Source organism: Tachypleus tridentatus, chromosome 13 (genome assembly GCF_004210375.1).
Source record: "Tachypleus tridentatus isolate NWPU-2018 chromosome 13, ASM421037v1, whole genome shotgun sequence".
Lineage (NCBI taxonomy): Eukaryota > Metazoa > Arthropoda > Merostomata > Xiphosura > Limulidae > Tachypleus > Tachypleus tridentatus.
Genome location: NC_134837.1, coordinates 167045995 through 167066895, shown reverse-complemented (window position 1 = coordinate 167066895; position 20901 = coordinate 167045995). Strand labels below are relative to the sequence as shown.

The window sequence follows — 20901 nt, the reverse complement described above, 5'->3', positions numbered from 1 at the left end:
CCATTAACTCGATATTAGAGATAGATATGGACAGATCATCGTTTGTGTAGTGAACAAATTTTGAAACAAACTCCAAATTTTTTTTCGCAGTTCAGGTGTATAAAATATTTTGAAGCATTTTTTCAGTGTTTTCATTGCAGGAATAATTTCAAACTGTTTGCAATAGTTTAGCTGCAATGATTTACAAATCGATGATTTAATTTTTATATTTTATAAATGCATTGGAGTTACTGTAACAGCCGTGTAACATGTAGATATATTTTAACCAAGTATTTCTGAACCTTATAAGATGCTTTCTTTGATAATATATGTTGCTTAATTTGTAACTATATGTTATTATTGTCACCTTGGTTGACTCTCTATTGCGTGTATTATGAAGATATGGTAGGAAAATGTTTCTTTAGATTTTTTATTTAGATCTATATTGCACAAAATTATTTTTTGTGAAACATATTTTGATAAGTTATAAATGGATACGTTGCCTGAAAGTAACATTGTTTAGTTGAAGAACTAAGAACAATAATTCTATTTATTGAAAAAAAATGCTGCACATTTTGTTAACAGAATATTGTTATTCTGTTAACAACAAAAAATATTCTGAACACTTTTACAATGAGCTACTGTGTATGACAATCCATAAAAAAGTTATTCTATGTAGAGAAATAGAGATAACACTTTGGCTCTGTTTGCACTACACTTCTGACACCATTTTGTTGTTTTTTTACACATCTTTCTCCAGCTTCAACATAATTAGGCTCGTGGCCAGTGAAGTCTTGATGAATTGATGTACAGGGCAATAGGAGTTACGACATCTTTCGCGTTTTTTAACATGCTGATTCTCTATATTTTGCTTATACTTACTTCCTTTACGTTTGTCCTCCATCTTGTGGATATTATATTTCTCACTATATCTGTAGTAAAAAAGCCATATCTTTGTAGCAGTCAGATCCACCATGTGGAAGATTAATCGATGATACCATTTATTGGATCTGAATTTTGTCAAGTACAAATAACTTGGTGAATCCACAAAGTCCACCTTGCACATGAATTTATTGGAAACCTGGACAACATGAGGGATTCTTCTTCCTGTCCCATCTATCAGTATTAAAAATTTGGTTGACAGCAGTATACACTGAGCAGTCACCACATGATTGTTATGCTATTTTACTGCCACTGTGTAAAATCGCTGTTTTCTCTTGGAAAGTCCCCCACCTTTTTGTTCATATCATTGTCTAGCATGAACGGATGAGTCCACCTAAGAAGATTGGATCGGACCAACTGGTAGAATTGTACCACTGTAAATACCAAAGATGTAATCACGTCGTTGCCATATGTAAAAAAGAAATACTTTGTATTCTCAACGTATCGAATTTTTATTCTTGTACTGGTTGATTGAACCCTTGTCTTTAAAAAAAGTGCCATTTGTTCGCTCACAAAGAATTTATCAATCATAGGAATTCCTTGGGAGCTATTTATAAGAGCTTTTCTCAGAAGTCGAACCTTGAAAAACCTACCATAATGAAGTGTCCAACAAAAGACCTGTTTGTCGTCGTTATTTAAGAAGAATGGTTTCATAGCAACTTAACACAGAACTGGCAACATATTCAACTCGCCAGGAAGCTTTCCATTACATGCGTGATCAATAAATACCAAACACAGACGCGTAAGAAACATTTTCAATAAGTTATTGATACTGGTCATTGTTCACAATTAGAAATTTGCTTGAGTCACACTGAACAGAGTAGACACTACCTAACCCCACTGTATTTTGTAATATAGTAATCTTAAGCAACTGTTTAAAATATTTAGAAGATCAATTCTGCATTATGAAATAGTCCACTCACAAGCACGACGTCTTATTTGCAAACTGACTCATTTTGCAGTAGTAAAATTAGAAAGAAAAATTCGTAGGACTAAATGTGACTTAACTTTGGTATTTATTTTACACTGCCACCTTAAATTAAAGGTATGCAACCACAGAACTTAAGCATTTGTAGGTGTATTAAACAACAAAGATCGACTTCTTCCATGTAAAATGCATCGTGCAATGCAGGCTAATATGTTGTAGTATGAATAGTGTTTTTCTAGTGTATTGAACGTTCAGACAAGTGTGGTAACAGATTACCGGTTAATTATGAATATGAAGACTACTGTATAGTGTCTGCACGTGAGAAGTGTTTCAAACTTGTAAATGTGAGTTGTGGAAGAGTTCGTGCAATTGGACATATTATATGTGTCATTATATATCTGGAGATACATGCTTGAATATGCTTAAATGTTGGGTCATAGGCAGATATTGTAGGCTAATTATATTAACCGAAATTTTCTTAAATGTACGTTGGCACCAGGAAGGCTCTAAGTGAAAACAAGTCTGCAGTTTAACATATTTTATATAAAAGTTGAGAGAGAGCTGTATAGAGAAGACGCAATACTTGTCATATCGCATGATGTAATTTTTTTTAGAAAATGTCTTACGCAACATGTGACTGTTATCATACAGGTTAGTGTAAACAAACTAAAGTTCTCTGGCTCTGATTGGTTGCTTCTTTTATATGTTTCCACCTAGATGCATTCACGCTTGTATTAAACTAGTTGACTTCCATTTGATCCACATAATTTTTTATCATTCTGGAAAGAACACCTTAGTTTCGTTCTTGTTCATTCGTTCATTTTTAGCACAAAATTACACAATAGGTTATCCGCGCTCTCTCTGCCACGAAGAATCGAGTCCTGAATTTAAGTGATGTAAGTTGAAAACTTACTGCTGAATCAATGGGGGACTAATATATTATAATATATATTGTAAGACATGTAATATATTGTAAGATATTTGTAACTAGTGTTTTCATCATTCCTAAATCTCGTATTTCTGGGACCATCAACATTTACCATGGACATTTGTCAACTTTTTATTTAACAAGGTGAGGGTTTATTGTGTGAACATCGATGGTTTATCACCCAATATAAAAACCATGTTTATTGGATTCCAATCAATCAGCCATAAATGGACTAATACCTTTTGCTTGAATGTATAATGACTAGTTAGGAATATCACATTTATATAATCATTTCCTGTGATTTACCAGATTCCTACAAACAAAACATAGTGAATGGTATTAAGTAGCAGCTAATTGAAGATTTAACACAGTTTAGAAAATCTCTTTTAATTGTTTCAGTGAAATATTTATCTCTACCTTTGTTTTTGTAGGCCATTAATGAAGTGTCTCTTCTCCAAGCACCAGAAAGCATTAGACCTAATAGCTAACAATATATTACAGTCCTTATTTTAGCCCTACTAGCTGACAACATTGTACAGTCCTTATTTTAGACCTCCAAGCTAACAATATTGTACAGTCCTTATTTTAGACCTCCAAGCTAACAATATTGTACAGTCCTTATTTTAGACCTCCAAGCTAACAATATTGTACAGTCCTTATTTTAGACCTCCAAGCTAACAACATTGTACAGTCCTTATTTTAGACCTCCAAGCTAACAATATTGTACAGTCCTTATTTTAGGCCTACTAGCTGACAACATTGTACAGTCCTTATTTTAGGCCTACTAGCTAACAACATTGTACAGTCCTTATTTTAGACCTCCAAGCTAACAATGTTGTACAGTCCTTATTTTAGACCTCCAAGCTAACAATATTGTACAGTCCTTATTTTAGCCCTACTAGCTAACAATATTGTACAGTCCTTATTTTAGACCTCCAAGCTAACAACATTGTACAGTCCTTATTTTAGACCTCCAAGCTAACAATATTGTACAGTCCTTATTTTAGGCCTACTAGCTGACAATATTGTACAGTCCTTATTTTAGACCTCCAAGCTAACAATATTGTACAGTCCTTATTTTAGGCCTACTAGCTGACAATATTGTACAGTCCTTATTTTAGACCTCCAAGCTAACAACATTGTACAGTCCTTATTTTAGGCCTACTAGCTGACAATATTGTACAGTCCTTATTTTAGACCTCCAAGCTAACAATATTGTACAGTCCTTATTTTAGGCCTACTAGCTAACAATATTGTACAGTCCTTATTTTAGGCCTACTAGCTGACAATATTGTACAGTCCTTATTTTAGACCTCCAAGCTAACAATATTGTACAGTCCTTATTTTAGGCCTACTAGTTGACAATATTGTACAGTCCTTATTTTAGGCCTACTAGTTGACAACGTTATATACTCGTTATTTTAATTCTCTCCTTCTTCTAGGTATCATTTACATCAATAATTTCAGCGCTGCTTTCAGTTCTTTGCTCAAGAGCTAATGCTCTGGATTCCAATTAGCTACGAAAGAAGGTACATCTAACTAGTGATAATGACCTGTAACTTTTACATATATAAATACTGATGCGATTCTTTTTTCTATTTTTTTCAGATCACCCAACTCAAGATTGACCATAATCCATTTGCAAAGGGATTCCGAGACAGTGGAGCCGGAAAGCGAGAAAAAAAGTGAGCCAATTATAATCAAAAAAATATTTTTTAACATAAACATATGTTTACAAATGGTTCTTATGAACATTATTAAATTATTATAAAAAAGTATCGCAGTTATTTACTACATATAGTAAAACGTGCATTTGTATATAAAAATAACCATCATTCAAATTCAAACTTGAACTTGTTTTGAGAAATATATTAGTCGTTTTTAATGTTATTTCACTGCCAATGAACATGCTTTTGATATGGTACTTTGGAGCTTCGAAGTGAAGAGTTAAAAACTAGGTAAACGTTTCAGCGTTAAATGCCTGCACACTTACCACTGACCCAAAGATGGGCAGTAAAATCAGAACTAGAACTGTGATTTTTACCCCGAACTGCACATTAAACACATGTGCGTTGCATAGCCAGATCAGAGACCTCCAAGGCTCAAACATAACTGACCATAGTTAATCCGATGGTTTGCGCCCGCATCGCGCCAAACATGCTCGCCCTGCCAGCCGTGGGGGCGTTATAAGTGACGATCAATCCCACTTTTCGTTGGTAAAAGAGTAGCCCAAGAGTTGGCGGTGGGTGGTGATGACTAGCTGCCTTCCCTCTAGTCTTACACTACTAAATTAGGGACAGCTCGGTGCAGTGGGCTAACAACCTGCTCACTTAAAAACTTGGTGAAGAATCCGCAAGTGATTGCGGCCCTATGTTCCTTGATGGAATCGAGTGGTGAATGATGATGAAAATTTAGTTAATTCTTTTTAAAAGTTGCGAAAAATACATTATGGATGAAACATAAAGATTAAATAATGTTTTTTTCTTTATAATAAAACGTAAATATTTAAACGATATGTCTTGTGAAATAGCCGTTGTCAAAATAACACTCATGTTTACGTTTATGCTATTCGGAAACATCCTGGGAAAAGGTAAACTTTAGTCTAAACATTTATGGAAACACTTGAAATTCATACACGAACAGGAGTCAAAATCAAAAGTAATGAAAGTAGATGGTAAATTTATTAATGGTGCAAAAACTTTATCTGTGGAAAATACGAACAAAAGCAAACAAAGTACTGATATTTTCGGCCCGGCATGGCTAAGTGTGTTTGACTTATAATACGAAGGTTGCGAGTTTGAATCCCCGTCGCACCAAACATGCTCGTCCTTTCAGCCGTGGGGCCGTTATAATGTAACGGTCAATCCCACTATTTGTTGGTAAAAGATTAGCCCAAGAGTTGGCGGTGGGTGGTGATGACTAGCTGTCTTCCCTCTAGTCTTACACTGCTAAGTTAGGGACGGCTAGCACAGATAGCCCTCGAGTAGCTTTGTGCGAAAATCAAAACAAACTAATATTTTCTATGTGAGCCCTTTTTTTACATAAAAGATTACGTTTTGTTTTCATATGATTTATCAATATATGACTGTGGAATATTGTTCTAAACATTTTATTACTCCCCATATTGGGTCATTGTCTTGTTGGAAGATGAGTTTGTACCAGACAAGTCATATTTCTGAGCGAATGAGATGATGGATCAGAAACTGCCTGTACGTGCAATCTATCAGGTTGCCATCAGTTCTGTGTGGATCATGATACTGTTGGCTATGAAACATGTTTCACGATAGATGTTATGTACTGAATATGATACTACCATTCTCTCACAGTGCTGTTGATTGTTACCAAATAATTCGAATTTGTATTTGTCTGTAAAGGGTGTAAGTCTCCATCTTTTGTTTGATTACTTCTATTCACCAATAGTTTTTTTTTGAGCAGCTACACTTCCCAAGAGAGCATTACTGTAACCTGTATTATTTTACTGTTCTCCAGGTAATAGTCTACTTGTACTTACAGCAAGCTTGAAGCAAAATCTGCAATCGGTCGTTTTTTATCTTATAAATAATATATCATGATATTTAACAACACTTCTGGATAATTTTAGTTTTCTACCATGTTAATAGCTATAATTAACAGTATCCTTTTCACACACCTTCATCATAGTTTCCAACACAAATCTTTTAGGAATATGGAGTTTTACTGCATTTGTTCTTCGTGTGAAGTATCCATAACCAGTTAAATGTTTGATCTCTACTTGCTTATTTCTGTGCTGAAAAGTCCAAATGGAACATACTAAGGAATATACTGTGCATAATATGACTGTTCGTATTTTTATGGGCTTTATCCTGACGCAGCACTTTCTGTTAGATTGGATGAGACAAAATCACATTGCAAATAACAAGCACGTGATTATGTACTCTGGCACAGTTCATATTTTTATTATAAACAGGTGGTTATTTTTTATATTTTTAGTGCAAGGCTACAGAATAGGCTATCTGTACTCTATTTACAGCAGAAAATCGAACCCCGAAATTCAGAGGTATAAGTCTGTAAAATTATCGCTTACTCACCGGGAAAAGACGGGTGGCATTACTGTAATATTTGCTTTGTATATACTTTTTTCTTCACCGTTTCATAAATATATACAGTACTGGCATATCTGAGGACATAAAACACTAGAAACTGGGTTTCGATACCTGTGGTGTGAAGAACACAGATAGCCCGTTAAGTAGCTTTGTGCTTAATAACAAACAATAATTTCTAATAAAATAATACCTTGATGAAAATGTATACACGTACGTTTATATTTATATATTTTTACAATATACGTGAAATACATATATATATATATCAGCTCCTTCAGAGTAAAATGTTAAACTATATAGGTATTGTACTTTTATGTTCAACTCTGTACTACCAAAATTATATATTTCAATAAATATGCATAGAAAACTTTGAAATCGTTGTTTGTTTAAGCAAAATAAATATGTGCATATTTCTTTAAACAATGTATGTAAGCTTAACTCTGATCAACGAGAAGTGAAACGCTTATGATAGGAAATCTTAGAGTGGATAAGCACCACATTGTAAACAGACCGAATGAAAGACCTTACAAATAGACGATATGGATGAACATATTTTCCATTCCTGTCCTTCCTACAGACGACAAGCGATTTTACTGAATCAGCAGCAACAACAGGGATCTCAGTTTCGTGTAGTTGAAAGCACAACACGCAGTAAAGGAACTCCCGAGTTTATTGAAGATTCCAGTGACGAAGATGAGCGTTTGGATGTAGGGGGCGCTGCAGATTTAAAACCACAAGTACCGAAGTTTTCCTCGTCTATAGTAGGAAACGAAGGTAACAAAGATTAGTTTTTATACGTTTATTTATTATTTTCTAAGTTCTTTCTACAGAATGAAAGAGCTCGCTTCTGTTTGCCTTCCGTGTTACTCAATAATAAAGATTTTATATTATTTCTTTTTACAAAAAAGCAACTACACGTAGATGTAACTCAAATATAAGAAATTCCTTTGTTATCTTGTTATACCTCGTTATTTCTATTTATTAACAGTAGTGGTTAACAGGTTCTTCAATTATGAATTTGCTTATTAGATTTATTGTCTACTGCAGTTGTTTACATAAACAGTAACTTGTAACTGAGGTAATTCATTGCAATTGTTTTATTTATTAATAATAACACATGTTCTCAATGAATAATGAAGGCACATACTCTTTGTATTTTTATACGTGTTTTTAACAAATAATGCCTCTCTTTTGTCATCAGCTTAATAATTAAAACTTAACATTTCAATCAAAAGTTACAGTCTAAAGCTGATGTCAATCGAGATTAACAGTGATGTTTTACAACACTAAACGTTTTTTGTCTGTAGAGGAAACTTGAAGTTTACTTGTTTTCTTTTTTGACAAGTTGTCGATACTGCTACAGGTGATAGTCCAAAAGAAGATGGTGTAACCACACGACAATCATCAACTCCTGAAAGTGAAAATCATGAGCAAGAGGGAAGTAAATATTCGAGCATATGGTCGTCTCCGGGAACGTCGTTGTTCTTTGGCAATCATTTACAGCCAAAATTAAGCACTGAAAGGCACCCACTTCTCCAAAGCCCTCAAATAGTCACTCAGTTAAGGTCAAATCTAACTGCAGATCCGGGGTTATCTCGCCCTCACTTTTTATCCTACTTGTATTCCCCCGCTTTATATCAGCAACTATTCTTTCCACCCAACTCCACCCAGACCAGCCAAATGTATCCACTACTAGCCAACAGTTATCAAGGTTTGGCTGAATTCAACTCTCGCCTCCGACCGCATAACCGATTTTCCCCTTACTCTATCCCTACCTCCCATCACACAAACTCATCATCACTCTGTGTTCCTCCACTGCATGAAACTAGTCCTGCGCATCATCCTTCTCATTTGCATCTTAAATTTAACAGTACTACAGTTGCAAAGTCAACGTCAAGAAGTTCGCCCACTCTGTTTCAAGAAATATCTACACACCCTTCTGCAAGTGGAAGCAATACAGCCGCTCGTACCTGTGAACTGAAAAACATTGAGAGTATGCTAAATGGATTAGAACGACGGCCAAGCCAGTTAGCTGTAGACGCTTTGCCAAATTTGCTGGAAAAACGGCATTGATAGCACCTGAAACTAAGTCCTGGCCAAAACTAATCAATGATTACACAGGAGTGTGATATTATCATGTACAACTTTCTATGTGATGCTGATGTTAAGTATTTAAGTTCACCTTTACTGAGACAATTCTCATGGAAGTAGAGCTGCTCATTTTGTTTTATGTTCAAAATAATTTCAGTAGGTGAATACATCAGATATGTGGGTGTGATGTAGACAATGCTTAAATTACTCAAAATGGCTCAAACCAAAGATTAAAGACAGCAAACCATATCATTTCATTGTGAATTAGAATTTTAAATTTGCTCGACGTATAGTCTAGTTGGTGCTTCGTTAGTTACATACTAGTTAACGCAGTATTCTGTCATTCGCTATTAAGATTATAGAGGCAAATAAAACACGGAACGGTTTAAAGTTAAACTTGTCATTTTCCTTTGGAACATGTTACATCATGTTATTGTTCCTTCATTTCTCTTCACGGTGCCTACCAGTCAATAACGTCAGTGTCATTCGTGCGCATTTAAAATGTGTACATGTCGCTGATTGTCTTTGAAAAACTTGGATCTCGGAGGCCTTACTTAACACTTCTTTATGATGTTATTTAATTAGAATATGCACGTTGTTTTTTTTTAATCTCTGGTGCAACTTGTTTATGTATAATGTTGTGTGCTTTTCTAGTTTTGTAAATAATCACTTCTTACCTTTTCATCTTGCTAGTTGTGCACGTAAACTGTAGTCAAAGATATAAAAATTAACGTGTTACTTGTGAATATTAAGTAAGATAGTCAAATGTTCAGTGTGATCCCAAATTGTTGTAATTATACATTATTATAGATTGTGAATAACAAAAATATATGTTACAAGTCAGGAAAAAAAAAACTTAACAAAATGACATCAATCCATGGTATTATTTATGGAGATAAATGAATGCAGATGTCTTTGAAACCAAATATTTTCTTAAGACATACAAATAAATTGTCTAATTTTAGAGTACACGTTACCACGATGCTATAGCTAACCGCAACTTATTTAAAAACAATAACAACATAGGCGTACGTTTGAAAGCAAAAGTAGCTGCACTCATGTTCGTCTTTCTTTAGTATCAAAGTTACTGTAAAATTATTGATACTACGCTTATTCAAGTAGGATATCACTTTCAGTGAGAGCGTTACCTCTAACCACTACTGCCTTTGGTGAAATAGTTAAACATAATGTTTGTTTGTTTCACGAGAAATATGATATCTGTTCCTTTCTCAAAACTGTAATTTTAATACGTTAAAGTGAATGCCAGATGGTAACGATCAGAGGAGCTAACAGCAAAACGATTTGTCTTAAAATCAACTTAATAGTGTGATTACTCTATGATATAATGCATACATACCAATAGGGATTTCTTTTACCTATATAATACGAGCTAACGAATAACCCCTGAAGTATCATAAACATATGTTTCTAATGACTTTATATATATATATATAATACGAACTAACGAATAAACTCCTGAAGTATCATAAACATGTTTCTAATGACTTTATATATATATATATATAATACGAACTAACGAATAAACCCCTGAAGTATCATAAACATATGTTTCTAATTACTTTAAGATACTTGTTGTGAATAACCTTTTTCTCCTTCCCCTAACTTTTCATGGTCGAATATATTTTTGTGTTGGCGGTCTTTCCTGTTAGTCTGCGATCGATGTCTGCTATAATAGGCTCTTTCTTGTCAACTGTTTTAGTTTCATATTTTGGCCAAAGTAATAGTAGCTGTTGTGACGAGTGTCGTGAGTTCTATTTAGTTTTCAGTATATTATTGTAGACGAGTGATATGGAGTCTTTATTTAAAGCTCGAGCACGTGGTTATTGTAACAGTCTATGAAACAAGGTAGGTGAATGGAGGGTGGTTTCATTTTTACACCCGGGAAGTTACTTTTGTCATGGTCTTTTTCTGCGAGTTGGGACGTGGGTGTCCTTATCATACTCATTTGATTGTTGTAATGTACTTTCACTAAGATTTACGTAGGTGAATGATTTTGAAACCTCCTGGAAGTTATCGTTAAAAACTGAGTAGGTATCTATAGCGAAGGTTGATCCAAAACCTCTATCCACAGAACCTTATGAAGGACTGTTTAAAATGGCTGTTGTAAAAAAAAAATCTTATCCCAGAAATATCACCGTCGTGAAGGATTTTTTTTTTTCAGTTAAAATAATGTTCTGGACGTCTAGATAACTTACCGTGATTCCAACTGGGTTTAGTTGAAATAGCGTATTACACTTTAGGGTACTTTTTAATGTTTGTTGTTCTTTATGTCTAGAAAATAATGCCTGTGAATAGGAAACAATAATGTGTACACTCTGTTTTCAGTTATCTAAATGTAAACGTGTTAGTTCAAATAATTCTTGTTTGTCAGTTAAGAATATTTTAAGGGTAACCTTTGTAATCTGAAGACTGGAAAATCCCCTAATTAATATAATGTATTGAAATAAATAATAAACGAAAAGATTAGTAAATAAATACCAAGAAGAAAATGACCACATTTCCTTATTGACAATTAATTGTTACGCATATGACGAAAATGTAATGACGCACTCAAACATACACAAGGAAATGTTTATATTGTGTCGCATTTCAACTTAAAAACAAGCTATTTTATCAATGAAACTGAAAAAAATCTACATAGATTATAGCATTTTCAAGGATTTTATTTTTATCTATGAATGGACGTGTGTGCAAAATAACGATACGACTACACATAATCATTTGTTGTTGTTTAATTTTAGCTTGTCTTATTTAGATCAATTTGCACCAACTTATGTTCTGTAGAACATGAGCAAAATTTTATGGTTGGTTTTATGTCGTTTTCGAAGTAAACCGCCCCCACGTTTTATGGTAACCTGAAAACACATGATATATTACCACATTTAATAGAGTTGGGCGAAAGAGAGATCTTTAAGAAAAACGTCAATTAATATTTTAGAAAACTTTCGTAGACAGATCACCAGTGTCTTTGTTTTGTTTTCCTGATTTGTTATTACCAAGAATGTATGTTTTGTACAGAAGAAAACCATTAGCTATTTATTTAGTACACATATATGTTGTCAGTCCTTGTATAATAGTTAATTAGTTTTACTTTTGTGCTTCAATAAAGTGGCAAAATATTTCCAGACAATTTGCTCCGTATTGTTTTCATTTAATTAGTTTTATGGCAAACACTTTTATTACAGATACACTGCTTCTTTTTTACTGAAGCGCTTCACGCAGAAGTAGTAAGTGTTTTCAAATAGGTATTTCTAAGGAAGCGATATCATAATAAACCGACACGGCGTAGCCAGGTGGGTTAAGGCGTTCGACTCGTAATCTGAGGTTCGCGGATTCAAATCCCGATCGCAACAGACATGCCCGCACTTTTAACCGTTATTTTAGGCGTTATAATGTGACGCTCAATCCCACTATTCGTCGGTAAAAGAATTGGCGGTGGTTGGTGATGACTAGCTGTCTTTCCTTACACTGCTAAATAAGGGGCGGCTAGCGTAGATAGTCTTCGTGCAGCTCTGCGCGAAATTAACAACAAACACACAAACAATCATGATAAGTATAAAGTTTAAATGTGCATGCAACAAAAATATTTTCAATCTTTGAACGAAGCTACTCTTTAAGACGGACGACTTAAAAATCAGGGAAAACAAAGCTTGGGTGAATCTTGTGTTGAAGTAATAAACAATCATAACACTATAATGTTCATAGGAAAGAAGTTTATTTATTTGTTTTGAGTTTTCGCGCAAAGCTACACGAGGGCTATCTACGTTAGCCGTCCTTAATTTAGCAGTGCAAGACTAGAGAAAAGGCAGCTAGTCATCACCACCCACCGCCAAATCTTGGGCTACTCTTTTATCAATGAATAGTGGGACTGACCACCACCTTATAACGCTCCCACGGCTGAAAGAGCGAGCATGTTTGGTGTGGCATGGATTCGAGCCCGCTACCCTCGAATTGCTAGTCGAGCACCTTAACCGCCTTACCATGCCGAGCCCAAAGAAAGAAGTAAATGTGGTCCCAGTGTTATTGATACATGAGGTAAAGAAACTTCTATGTTAACTAAGTTACTCGTCAGAAAATTACAAACCCTGAGAATCACTTATAAAATCCTCTTACAAACGTTAATACTCGACATGATGTGACATTTTGATCTTAGTTGTTGCTTTCAAGTCAATCAGACAAAATAAAAAGAAGGCCTTTGTAGAAAATGCTTTGTTTTACCCGAAGGTTGATTGAAAAGACTGTTACAAAAATGAGGAAAACTTTCTGGTTGTATTAATCTGATAAATTTTTCATTTTATATTTACCTTTCACTAAGCCAAAATAATAAAATTAACAGTTTCATCAAAGAAATTACAATAGAGAAAAATATTTTTTTCTATAACTTAGGAAATTGCACATTAACATTATAATGTACTCAGAAATATGCTTCATTTTTCTTTTTAGGTTCAGTGTGCAGTTTATACATGCTTGACAAAAACAAACAGGAATAAATAATTAGAAACAAGTATTTAACGGCTACAAATGTACACGGTTTTGCTTTTTTACTTGTTTTTTCGCTTGGTGCTTTTGTTTGAAATCCAAGATTTCACTTCCTGTAAATATAGCAGAAAAAGTGGACGCAGTTGTAACATTATCAACAAAGTTGTTTAGGTTATTTCCCTTATTCACAATGGTTCATTTGTCTTGATATAACTTCATATATCGACGGCATTAATGTAGTTTCGTACTCTCTACGTTTCATAGCCAACAATAAACAGAACCCTTGTGAGTAAATGAACATTTCTTTGTTAAAATAATACAATAAATAATGCCAGTAAGGACTCGAATATGGGAGTCGATGTGCTGTATTTAACAAATGAGACAGGTGAAATAACTATTTCATTAGTGCTCTGAAATCAGCTCATTTTGACGTATACGCTTAACAATAAATGAAACTGATTTGATGCCGTTGTGGACTTTATAATTAATACTCCAGATACATATCTTAGTGTTATTAAGAAGATTTGTCAATGAAGCTGGATACTGTTCCGGGTGAATAGTTGCTGAAAATTATTAAAATTGTAATCTAGTGAAACCAATAAACTTCAAGTGACTAAACACAACAAAGATTGGACCCGGCATGGCCAGGTAGTTGAGGCACTCGACTCGTAAATTGAGGATCGCGGGTTCGAATCTCCACACAAAACATGCTCGCCGTTTCAGCCGTGGAGGCGTCATAAGTGACGGTCAATCCCACCATTCTTTGGTAAAAGAGTAGCCCAAGAGTTGTCGGTGGGTGGTGATGACTAGCTGCCTTCCCTCTAGTCTTACACTACTAAATAAGCCCTCGTGCAGATTTGCGTGAAATTCAGTAACAACCTACAACAAAGATTTAAAATCACTGTATGGTTGAAACTTGGAAAAAGTAAAAACTATTTTCTATAGCAATTGCTTTTATACCTACATATACATTATAGCCAAAATAAAATTTAGATCATAAGTTTTATCTCAAATAGCCACTCTTTGAAAAAGGATTTTTAAAATTTTCTTAAAAATGAGTCTCTTTTAACTGTACTAACCGACAATTTTTGTAACACTTCTAAAGTTAAAGAAAGGACTTCAATAATAAATATATTGTTTTATTTATATAACACCCTTTATAACTTAATACGACAGTAATATGGGGACTTTTTTGTGCGCACGATAATTTACTTAAAACGACATGATTAGGAGTGTATCCCATCTGTATAGTTTATGTTTTGTTTCATGTTATAACAGTTGAAACTTTAGGTATATAATATACTCCAACTGTCTGATGAATACGCTAGATCTTAACACGCTTAACATAAGAAACAGTATGAAAGGAAATCTTTACTAATCTACAATTTATACAATATACATAAGAGTTCGACAAGTAGTTAAGAACACTCAGTAAAAATGTTTTTTTTTAACTTTGGCTGTTAGAACTGCTGCATATTTTTATAATAGGATACTTTAAAACTCCTGAAAAGTATGCAAAAGAATTAGTTTTCATTCCTCCAGAACACAAGATGACATAAAATATAATGGTCTCATTCATTCATGATGAGCTCCTACTTACTGGTACATGTATCCAGTGATTCGAACTGGATAACAACCATGCTGTAATAGTTTTTAATATTGTTCCTCTTGTGAACTCAGAAAATTGTGTAGGTTAAGTTAGTAAAGCATCTTTTAGCCAGGCTTCTCAAGTCTGTCCTCCGAAAGTCAAAGAAGTCACACTTCTTGTTTGCTAACTAACGAGAATTATAGCTTACATGTTTTGATATAACACAGATTCCCTTCTAAGATGTCACTGGATAAGCAAAATAATTGGTTAATAGAGAATCTAGATCATTTAATATCTTTGATAGAATAAAGCAGGTGTTTCATTTTAATCTATATGTTAGGACCTGAATATGTACGAAGTCGCTTAACCTCGAAATACGCTCAGTTTTTTGTGTATAACTGGAAAACTTGGTGTGTTGTGGAATAAGCAATGCGATCAGTCCAATAATTAGCCAAAATGGGAATACTATTCAATCAATTTGTATACTTGTTACGAACCTTACACTAAGAATGTGCTTTTGTTGAAGGTAATTTAACTCTGACAATAAATATTTTGAAATTACCAGTATATCTTACTACATAATTTGTTTCTGTTTATTCGTTGGTTAAGAATAAAAATTACGCGAACTTAATACTTTTACATAATTGAAACGTTTTTCTGTAATAAATATTTTCAATTTTGTAATGACACACGACTCCTATTAAAATGTTAAAAATCTGAAAACATTGAACAGAAGTTGATACACCTAGGTTCATTTGAGTGAAGCTTATCCTATACTTGTGCTGTCAGGACGATTTGTAATATCCCCTAAATTGAAGTCTTTAGTCTGCGAAGTATGCTGACTTTGATCTATTGTGTCGTATTTTCAAAACAGATTACTATGCATGCTCCTTGAAATGGCATTGTTTATTAACATAACGGGGGTGATAAACGAACTCCAAATTCTCACGGTATATTGAGCTATGTTGCCCAAAGAGTAACAGATTATTCCCAATTGGCGACATCTATTAACAGAGAAGTCTTGATTCTAAACAAAGAAACAGGTGTTCTGTCCTCCTAGCAAATTTCGTAATACGGTGTATGTTTGATTACATAATGTGCTGGAAGTAGGAATTCAAACTAAATGTATTATGTACTTAGATGTGTTTAACACATCAAAACAGGTGCACATTTTTTGTATCTCCAAAATACCAAACATTATGCAACTGACTAACTCCAAATTAGTTAAGATTGCTTCGTGTAAAAAGGTAGGACTGATATTCAATACTTACCCAGCATATAAATTTATAGCATAAAATAAGCAAGCCTTTTCAAATTGTAGCATCTTGTATATTGAAAGTAATAACATATATTGAATTATTTTTACCAATCACGTAATTGCTGTAACTGATATCAATTGTCTCTTTTTACTGTGCACCCTATATTTTTACTGTGTACTCTGTTTATAGATTCGTATCATCACCGCAAAGACTCAGACAAGAATTGAAAATTGGAATAATTACTTCTTTTAGCTACTTATTGCACAAATAACGTACTTAATTGTTCTGACAAGTGAACAGTCGGACATGCTCAATCGAAGTTTTTTTTTTCTTTGAACAACTAGTCCTGGTTTAGACCTACGTAAAAAAACGTGATGATAAATGACAGTTTGGAGTCCATACGTAAATATTTGGCGTAATCAATATCACGTGATTACATCACAGAATCATTGTACTCGTATAGCGCCCTCGCGTTGATTCTACCCCGACACTGCAAAAATAAGAAAATTAAAATACGGAAAATATACTTCACTTCCTCTTCACAAGCTAAGTAATAATCAGTCATAGGCCTTCTGTTTCTCTGAAAAGAAGAAAAACTAAACATTACCTATGGTGAGCAATAGCTAACAGAAAGAAATTGATAAGTTAAAGAAATGTGTAGTTTCTTTAAATATTGACAGCCCACTTAAAGGAAATACCATATTTTGTAGTCATTGCTATATTTTAATTACACATAAACAATAAGAGCAATAACATAGAATAAATGAAAAATTAGGAAACAAAAGGAAGTTTGGAAATAATTCGTGACTGTTAGGTCCAGTTGGTTCTAACCTATTTCTTTGGTCGATTAAATAAACGTGTATTTACATATGATGAAATTAATGTAAGATTCCGCCACGTGAGACAATATATGTTTTATGTTTATATTTTCTCTGGATATTAACTCTATCCAGCATCAATAAATTTCAGACTTGAATTACAAGAGCCACTAACATTTCTTATATCGGGATCTTATCGTATCAATTTAGATACTACAATTTAGTTGACTTATTTCTTAGTGACTAAATATCTATACTGAAAAACAAATATGAGAAAAAAGTATAAAAAAGTGTGTTCAAAACTTTAAAATTAAATTTAACCGAGATACTGTCTTCCAAAAATTAATATTACTTATCCCCACTCTATGGTTTATTAGGTGTTTTATGTTAAATCACAGGGTTCAGGAAATATTTTGTGACAATGAACGTGGCGTGAAAAGCAATAAGTATTAAATAGATTATCAACCACTTTTCACATCACAAATCATACTCCGGTAAAGATACAGCGAAATGTTTCAGTGAGATGAATGTTTGTTTTGATTCAGAATCACCCACCGACCAGATCTGGGGTAATTTACCCGAAACTTTTATAGCGAGCGCGTCTACAGCGAAATGTTTCAGTGAGATGAATGTTTGTTTTGATTCAGAAACACCCACCGACCAGATCTGGGGTAATTTACCCGAAACTTTTATAGCGAGCGCGTCTACAGCGAAATGTTTCAGTGAGATGAATGTTTGTTTTGATTCAGAATCACCCACCGACCAGATCTGGGTAATTTACCCGAAACTTTTATAGCGAGCGCGTCTACACTTCAATTTTTTCGTGATAACGTGACACAAACTGACTTCTCTGATTCACAGTCGCTGAATGTTTAATACTTATGGTCTCAATGCAGATGTTTCTGAAAACATCTTCAAATATTTGTGGCATTATAGTGGCTTGACCTTTGAATTAAACTTCTTATGGTCTATAATATTTGTTATCAATATATAGACAAATAAGTGGTATTGACGACCTGTTAAAGAATTAAGTTAACAAGTTATAACTTTTGTCCCTACTCTTCTCACATCAATTTTTATATTCTTATTGTTCAAGAGGAATGAAAGTCAGTTATTTGTAGTTAACGTTCAATCAAAGATACCGTTACATAATCAGTAATGTTTGACCCAACATTTGTCTGGTATATTGATTGTTACAGTTATTATAAAATCTGAAATAACAATAACTAGATCTATTTAACTAGTCTGAGATAGCTGATAACAACAATTAATAGAACGATTTGTATGTTGTTTGATAATTTGAGGAATAGATGATAAACAATTTTGTTTTTGTATTTTACATCGATACTTATTACATTAACATTTCAGCCACTGTAGTGACGAAAGATATTGTATCGTGACTTGTGTGTGTGTATTTTCTTATACCAAAGCTATATCGGGCTATCTGTTGAGTCCACTAAGGGGAATCGTGACTTGAAGCTCTTTTCTGGAGATCTTCCGGGTCACTTTACGAGCCACAAAGAATATACAAATTATAGATGATATAAGAAAAATGATCTTAGATTCACTTTGATTAAAATTAACAAAATTTTTTTTTATTCGTTAGGAAAGCAGATCGGCTATAAACGTGAAAACATTCATTACTAGTTTGAAAGTTGATAAAACTCATTTAACGATAATACTCAATATCTAGAAAGAAATTGCATGGGATCCCTCTTGATGGGTAAAGTTTCGGGAAGAAAACATTTAAACATTATTTAGGCTACTACAAAAGTTAAATACTTTGTATTAAAATTATTTTGAACATGCATATTCGCAACTACCCTGGCTTATGTAAAGTCACAGTGGAATGGATTGTATCACAACTACATGTTAATACTGTTTGGAGTTACGTAAGATACTATAGTATGATGCCACTGAAAATTGATCAGTTTTGGAGAGGATATGTAAAAACTCTTTACAAAGTAAAATATTCATACACTTAAAATATAAATAGATGCTCAAATCGGAGATGTCGAATTTCCAAGATGATGAAATCTGTTCTTTGTACTATTGAAGAACAAAATAATATGGATCAACTCCGGGCGGGACCGTTTAGAAAAAACTACACTAAATCGTACTATAGCCCTACAAAGAAAAATGGATGTCTCATAAGACATGAGAATCCATGAACATAAAAGTCCTCATATTGACACATTCATGCAGCATAGGAAAGAAGGATCTCTATCTGAAAAAGCGACTTAAGCCACGTGTATACACGTTTTCCACGACACAACCGTTAAACTATGTTATATCTCAAGTACATGGAGAAAGAGACAGTTATTCTGTACAAAGACATACTGGTTAAGTCATCTAACACGGGGTCTATGGGTTTCTGAACAATCGGTCTGTTCAAATTGGCGCTGGAGAAGCGTCGTCCTACTACACTAGACAGATTATGGAAAGCATTAGGGCAGATAGGAGCTCTTTGGCTATGACGATCTTATGATGAGCCTTGAAATAAAAATTATACTGCAGTGCTATTGTCAATTTTTGCATGATTATCATATACAGTTCTGTGCAAAAGTGTCAGAACGAAAGAATATTTTACCATTCTGAAGACGTGATAAGGCTCCAAAATTCGTTTTAAAATAACACACTTAACATCAATATTTGAAATGAGGCTAGAAATCATAATGCTGTTGAGCACATCAGCCAAATATGGACTGGAAATGCAACTGAAGCAACTTGAGAACGAAAACAAAATTTAAAATTGGTACCAGATCTCGAATGTCAAAAACTAAAAAATCTGCAATAAGTTTTATGAGTAACAACACTGACTAATACTAGAACTAAACAATCTGTAATAAGTTTTATGAGTAACAACACTGACTAATACTAGAACTGAACAATCTGTAATAAGTTTTATGAGTAACAACACTAATTAATGCTAAAACTAAAAAAATCTGTTATAAGTTTTATGACTAACAACACTGACTAATGCTAACGGGAAATGCTTTAATAATCGTAGAAGCATGGGCAGTATATACTAGTGACTTACTTATTAAACATTTATATGTGTTCGTGATTATTGGATAGCTTTAAATATTTATATTATCTTTGTGGGTATAAAGATTCGGATTTTTAATGTAGATGCTTTTGAACCTTAAGTGCTTGAACACTTTATAATGTTTACATTTAAATTAGAGGGTCGAATACCATTTTAGCGTTTGAGCATCAAACGAATGACATTTAGCTTTTGTACTGGCAATTATATTAAAATCCCATAATTTTTATTAGTCTTAAACGACACAGAAAGATGAACATGCATCGAAAAAAAATAGACAATGCCAAGTAATGCGTTTCAGAAGAAAGGGATTTCTCCTCAAGTCGAAAAATAATCTATATAAAATCATTTCTTTTTGGTTTTTGCTTGTCCAAGATTCTTGATATTTTGAAAACCTAAAAGAAAACAACAACAACAAAAAACATCTTACAGGTATATCTTTATATGTAAGACTAGCACGATTTGCAGCTGCTCTGAGAGTAAGCGAACCAAGCTCACATATCAATGTCAATTCGTTTCTGGTTTTATTTTCCGCAGGGAAAATTAAGAGGGAGGCAGCAACGTAATAAATAAAAAGAGAACCTTCAGCGACATCACAGCTTCGACTCTTGGAGATATTTACTTCAAAGATCCTTTTACAGATAAATTCTTCTAACTAAGTCGGTTTGGAATCAAACAACCACCAATAAGAGGAGTTGACATTACAATAAAGCATTCAGTTTATTTGTTATTTTTTTAAA

At 33.7% G+C, this 20901-nt stretch overlaps 2 protein-coding genes across 3 annotated transcripts in view; one reads left to right on the top strand and one right to left on the bottom strand.

Annotated features, from left to right (window-relative positions):
• The window catches only part of LOC143238346 (uncharacterized), a 42996-nt gene extending 30619 nt beyond the window's left edge, over positions 1-12377 (top strand). Inside the window, exons 4-6 of one of the 2 annotated variants that reach the window (XM_076478499.1) lie at positions 4386-4462; positions 7437-7633; positions 8223-12377. In XM_076478499.1, coding sequence (XP_076334614.1) covers positions 4386-4462; positions 7437-7633; positions 8223-8932 — 984 coding nt within the window. In that variant the 3' untranslated portion in view covers positions 8933-12377. Of the gene's footprint in view, positions 1-4385; positions 4463-7436; positions 7634-8204 lie in introns of both variants that reach the window. The other variant, XM_076478498.1, reaches the window with a different exon arrangement.
• Positions 1-20901, bottom strand: part of LOC143241031 (transmembrane protein 45B-like) — a 242523-nt gene that overhangs the window by 179072 nt on the left and 42550 nt on the right. The gene's annotated exons all lie outside the window — the stretch shown is intronic.